General features: G+C 58.9%; 1 protein-coding gene across 2 annotated transcripts in view; it reads right to left on the minus strand.

Annotated features, from left to right (window-relative positions):
• Positions 1–4,827, minus strand: part of TGFB1I1 (transforming growth factor beta 1 induced transcript 1) — a 6,209-nt gene extending 1,382 nt beyond the window's left edge. The window contains exons 1-10 of one of the 2 annotated variants that reach the window (XM_017868860.1): positions 4,773–4,827; positions 3,419–3,534; positions 3,241–3,293; positions 2,989–3,131; positions 2,727–2,814; positions 2,508–2,613; positions 2,206–2,400; positions 927–1,100; positions 561–642; positions 114–262 (exon numbers count right to left, since the gene is read on the minus strand). In XM_017868860.1, the coding sequence (XP_017724349.1) occupies positions 114–262; positions 561–642; positions 927–1,100; positions 2,206–2,400; positions 2,508–2,613; positions 2,727–2,814; positions 2,989–3,131; positions 3,241–3,293; positions 3,419–3,534; positions 4,773–4,785 (1,119 nt within the window). In that variant the 5' untranslated portion in view covers positions 4,786–4,827. Of the gene's footprint in view, positions 1–113; positions 263–560; positions 643–926; positions 1,101–2,205; positions 2,401–2,507; positions 2,614–2,726; positions 2,815–2,988; positions 3,132–3,240; positions 3,294–3,418; positions 3,610–4,772 lie in introns of both variants that reach the window. The other variant, XM_017868931.1, reaches the window with a different exon arrangement.
• Positions 4,828–4,833: the final 6 nt, after the last annotated feature.

Consider the following 4,833-nt stretch of genomic DNA (forward strand, 5'->3'; position numbering starts at 1 on the left):
CCTCCAAGGCCCCGCCCCACAGCCCTGCACCCTTGACCCGCCCCTCCAAGGCCCCGCCCCATAGCCCTGCACCCTTGACCCGCCCCTCCAACGCCCCGCCCCGCAGCGCGCACCCTGCAGACGAAGCAGTCCGGGTGCCAGAGCGCGCTAAGCGCCGAGATGTAGTTATCCAGGATGGGGCCCTGGCAGCCCTGGCAGCGCGGGGCGAACAGCTGCAGGAAGTCCCGGCGGCAGTAGGGGCGGCCCTCGCGCTCGTGAAAACCTAGGAGAGGGAACCGAGTGGGCTGAAAGTAAAAGATGCGGGCGGGACGGGGGACCCACAAGACCTGAGATCTGGGGCGGGAGGAGGGGCAGTCCGAAGGAGCCTTGGGGAAGGAGGAGCCGGGTCTGGGGCGGGACGGAGCGGGAGGGCTTAGGTCCGGAGTCTGTGTGGGAGAGGGCAGGGCTAGAAAAGAGCAGAAGGAAAATCATGGCCCTGAGGACTCCGGAGATCGGAAGGGCTGGGGCGAGACGTCGAGGGGACCTGCAGCTTTTAAGGTGGGAGTCAAGTTCACTCTCACCCTCATCTCCGAAGGGCTCCCCGCAACTGACGCAGCAGAAATGCTCTGGGTGCCAGTGAGTACCCAAGGCGGTCACCATTTTCTGTAGGGAGGGAGAGGACACTCAGCGCGGCCTCCGTGCCTTCGCGCCTTCCTCTCCCGCGCGGAACCCGGGTGACTGGGCTAAGGCATGCGTGGGGGGCGGGGGAGAAGATCTAACTAGGAACGTGGGAGTCAGAAAGGAAGAGTGGAGTCCAAGGGGCTGTGGACATTGCCAAGGGGTAGGGGTGGGGTAGCGCGGGTGGGGCGGGACCCATGCGGTGGAGGCCCGTCCCACAGCTCTCCGGGTGAGACAGGGCCGGCTCAGTGCGGCCGGACAGGGCTCACGTGTCGGATGGGCTGGTTGCAGAAGCCACATCTTGGCGAGAAGCGCTCAAAGTAGCACTCGGGGCAGAAGGGGGCTCCATCCTTCTCGAAGAAGCTGCTGCCTCCCAGGGCGGTGGAACAGCCTCCGCAAACGAAGTGCTCGGGGTGCCAGGCGCGGCCCAGAGCCGTCACCACCTGCGAGTGGGAGGTGAGGCGTGGTCAGAGCGGCTCTGACGGCCACATGCCCAGCGAGGCAAGGTTTACGCGACGTGTTTCGAGTCCTCTCTGAGCGATCAGAATAAAGAATCCAGTGTTCCAGATCACGCAGGCTGTAAGCGATGGAGATCCAGCTCCCATCTTCCACCTGTGCTCCAGGATTGACCTACACATGAGGCACAGCAGGCACAGAGCCTGGAGCCCACAATACATTTAGGGTCCCATAAAAACGTTTTACTTCTTTTTAAATCAGAGTTAAGACCAGGCTGGGTGGCTCGTGCCTCTAATCCTAGCATTTGGGAGGCTGAGGTGGGAGGATTGCTTGAGCCCAGGAGGTTGAGGCTGCAGTGAGCCACGATCGCACCACTGCACTCCAGCCTGGGTCACAGAGTGAGACTTCGTCTCAAAATAAATAAGAGGGAGGAAGTGAAAAATCAGTTTTTAAAAGTTCAGAATAAAAAATGAAAAAAATGCTTTAATATATAATAATAACATACCCATCTTTACACCAACACAGGCATAAAAAACTATGTATTTTAATGGACAAAGGGATTCATGAAGATGAAAGTGCCTATGATCCACAAAAGTCACAATGTCACCCTCCTTTGCTGAGATGGGCAATTCTGGGCTAGGAGTCAGGTACTTGATCTAGCAGGGGGCACTAGGTTAACCCCTAGGCACAGCTGTTGTCAATCACATCTGCTCAGTCAATAAGCCAAGGACCAGTGAACCCAGTCCAGACTCTGATGGAGGAAGAGAGAGCCTTTGTAGATGCGTAAGAGATGGTGGGTGGAGCCACTGAGTGTTTTGTGAAGATTGGATGAGACGAGGGTTTGTAAAGGAGCTAGCACAGTGCCTGGCACACAGTAGGACCATAATGAATGGTAACATGGTTGGAATTTTCACCCTACCACTAACCTGCTGTGTGGTTCAGAGCTTCAGTTTCCTCATCCATAAAATATAAGTAACAATGATACCCACTTTCCAGATTCACTTATTAAAAGGCAACAGCATAAAGCCCAGCTCCCACTAAAGACGGGTCTGTGACAGGTCTCTGCCTCCCTTCTCACAAGGCTCCACTTACTTGCCCAGCAATAGGTTTATTGCAGGAGCCACAGAGGCCCTTGGCCTGAGTGGGAACACCCCGGCGGCTGAGGTCTGACTGCAGCAGCCCCAGCATGGTGTCTAGGCTGCCCTTGCCAGTCGGCTCTGGTGGGGATGGGGAGCCCTCGTTTGTGGAGCTTGCCACTGGTGGCTGGGTTGGCCCAGAGGCTGGAAGCTGCAGCGGGGAGGACATGAAAATTGAGTCAGCAAGGCAGCAGATGTGGAATTGTCTAGAAGGGGTTGGGGAGCCACAAATGGACACTAGCCCACTGCCCAACTCACATGGTTTTGAACGCGGAAGTCAGAGAGTGAGGCCATCAGTCTATCCAGCTCCAGAGTGGCCGAGGTGGCAGAAGGCTTTGGGAGGCCAGGAGATGGGCTGGAAGGGCTGTGAAGAATATGCTTGTGTCATCTCAGAGCCTCCCAGAGCAATGCTCCCTCTAGTGACTCAGACATCCAGGACTCATCTCCTCTCAGCCCTGACAAGGATGCCAAACTCACAGGCTGGATCTTTTCTTGTCTTCAGACTGGTCCTCCTTCTGCTCTCCTGAAGCCACCTTGCTAGATGGGAACTGAGACATGATTTCATCTGGAGAGAGGGGAGGAGGAAGCTGCATATAGGGCTGTGCTCAATGCACTCTCCCACTTGAGGCTTTAGGTTCCTTTAACTGCTACTCTGGGAAGTGTATTCTTGTTAGTCGCTGCCCTGCCCTTCCCTCCCCTGCCCCCATCCCATCAAGGTCTCTCTCAGTCACCCTGGTACCTGTGATGTTGAACTGGGTGGCATTAAGTTCCTGAAGCAACCGATCTAGCTCACAGAGCCCAGTACCCAAGACACCGCTGGAAGAGGAGAATGGAGGGGCCGCCGGGACTGCAGGCTTTGGGGACCGAGGCTTGCATACCGTGCTGGGAAGCAGAGTGGGAGCCTGGGTTCAGCGGTGGGGAATCCAAGCCTCCTCACCTGTACGGATGAGCCTCAGTTGGCCCCCTATGCCCTGGTTGCCAGGCCCCTCACCTGTACAGATGGTCCTTGTCCCCCGAGGCTCCTGAAGACTCCCCAGACCCTGTCTACAGAGCGGAGACGCACAGGTGGGATGACAGGCCTGCACTCTGCCCCACTCAGGCTGAGATCCCCATAGACTAGGCCGAGCCTGGCCCTAGTGGCTGCCCCAGGCCCCAACATCCGATCTCACCTGTGGCTGGTGGCCATAGGATGGGGGAGGGGTGAGAGGCTCTGCAGGGCGCTCTTTGGCAGCCCCTGACCTTGGCATGTGAGAGGTGGTAGTCTCCAGGTCAGAGAGCAGGGCGTCTGCAGGAAGAGGCCATCAGGGAGAGAGACAGGGGTCACGGTTACATCGGAAGATAAGGTTCCCAGTGGGTAGTACTGGAGGACAGAAGCCAGTATTAAGAGCAGAGGTCAAAGGGCCAGAGCCAGGCAGAGCACTGCTCAAAGGGTAGCAAGTAATATTTATGACCGGAATATCCCAGTTGCTCACGCTGGGAGCCAAGCACAAACCCAGCCTCCTGATTATTTTATTCTCCCCATCTTCTCTGATGCAGTCAAAACGGGCTCTTCAACCAAGCCAAATTTGGCTCCCCTCCAAACTGCTCCATTGGCCCAGTGCCTGGCCCCCAGCTTTCTCATTGGACGGTCTCTCTTCCGCGCTCGTTAACTCCTCCCCGTACCTACACAGGCCCCGCCCAGCCTGGCCACTCCCCGGCCCCTGAGTCCCGCCCTGCGCTCCTCATTGGCGCTTCGCTGGGACCTGTCTTCTGATTGGCTGCTTCTCTGCGGTACCGTGTCAGTTACCCCTACCAAGCAGCGCCCTCTACCGCCGGGGGCCGAAAGCCCCTCTCTCCGGTGGAGCGCACAGCCTTCCAGCCCCAGGCTCCGCAGGGAGGACGAGATACCTGGGTCCCCCTTTCCGGACAAGACACCACTCTCCCATCCCTGCATACCGAGATCCGGGTCCTTTGAGCCCCTTCACTTCCAGAACCCAGAAGTCCTGCCCTCAGTCTTCGTCTCTGAGCACTCGCGTGAAACCCTGAAGCCTTCGCGGGCGCCTAGGCACTCCTGAGCTACTATTCTCTTCCTTGCTCCAAGGACCCGACCCTCACCGTGCTCAGGAGCCCTTAACTCCTCCTCTCCCAAAACCCTGGCGCAGGCAGGCCCTCTTTTTTTCTCCAAAACTTGGTGCCAGACTTTCCCGTGCCCTCTACTTTCCCGGTCCCCGGGCCGAGGCCCCTTTAACCCCTCCCTCCCCAGAGCCCCGCGCCCGGGCGCCCGCGGGCGCCGCACCTCCCGTTCCATCCGCCGCAGCCTGGGATGGAGGAGCGGAGCGAGGAAAGAAGGGAGGGAGCGGCCGGCCCGGGAAAGGCAGGAAGGGAGAGGCAGGAAGGGGGACGTGGAGTTGGAAAGGAGGCGCTGGCAGAGGCGAAAAGCAGAAGCAAGAAGACAGGGATGGGGAGATGCGGGAGAGCGACGGCGGGGAGGCAGATCTGGGCAGCGGTGAGGGGCCACGGACCCGGGGATCCGGCCCCACTCACCCAGGTCCTCCATGGCGGGGCGCGGGCGGGTGGCGCGGGGCGAACAGGGCGGGGCCGTGTC

Source organism: Rhinopithecus bieti, unplaced genomic scaffold (assembly GCF_001698545.2).
Source record: "Rhinopithecus bieti isolate Rb0 unplaced genomic scaffold, ASM169854v2 scaffold_63, whole genome shotgun sequence".
In the NCBI taxonomy this organism is placed as follows: Eukaryota; Metazoa; Chordata; class Mammalia; order Primates; family Cercopithecidae; genus Rhinopithecus; species Rhinopithecus bieti.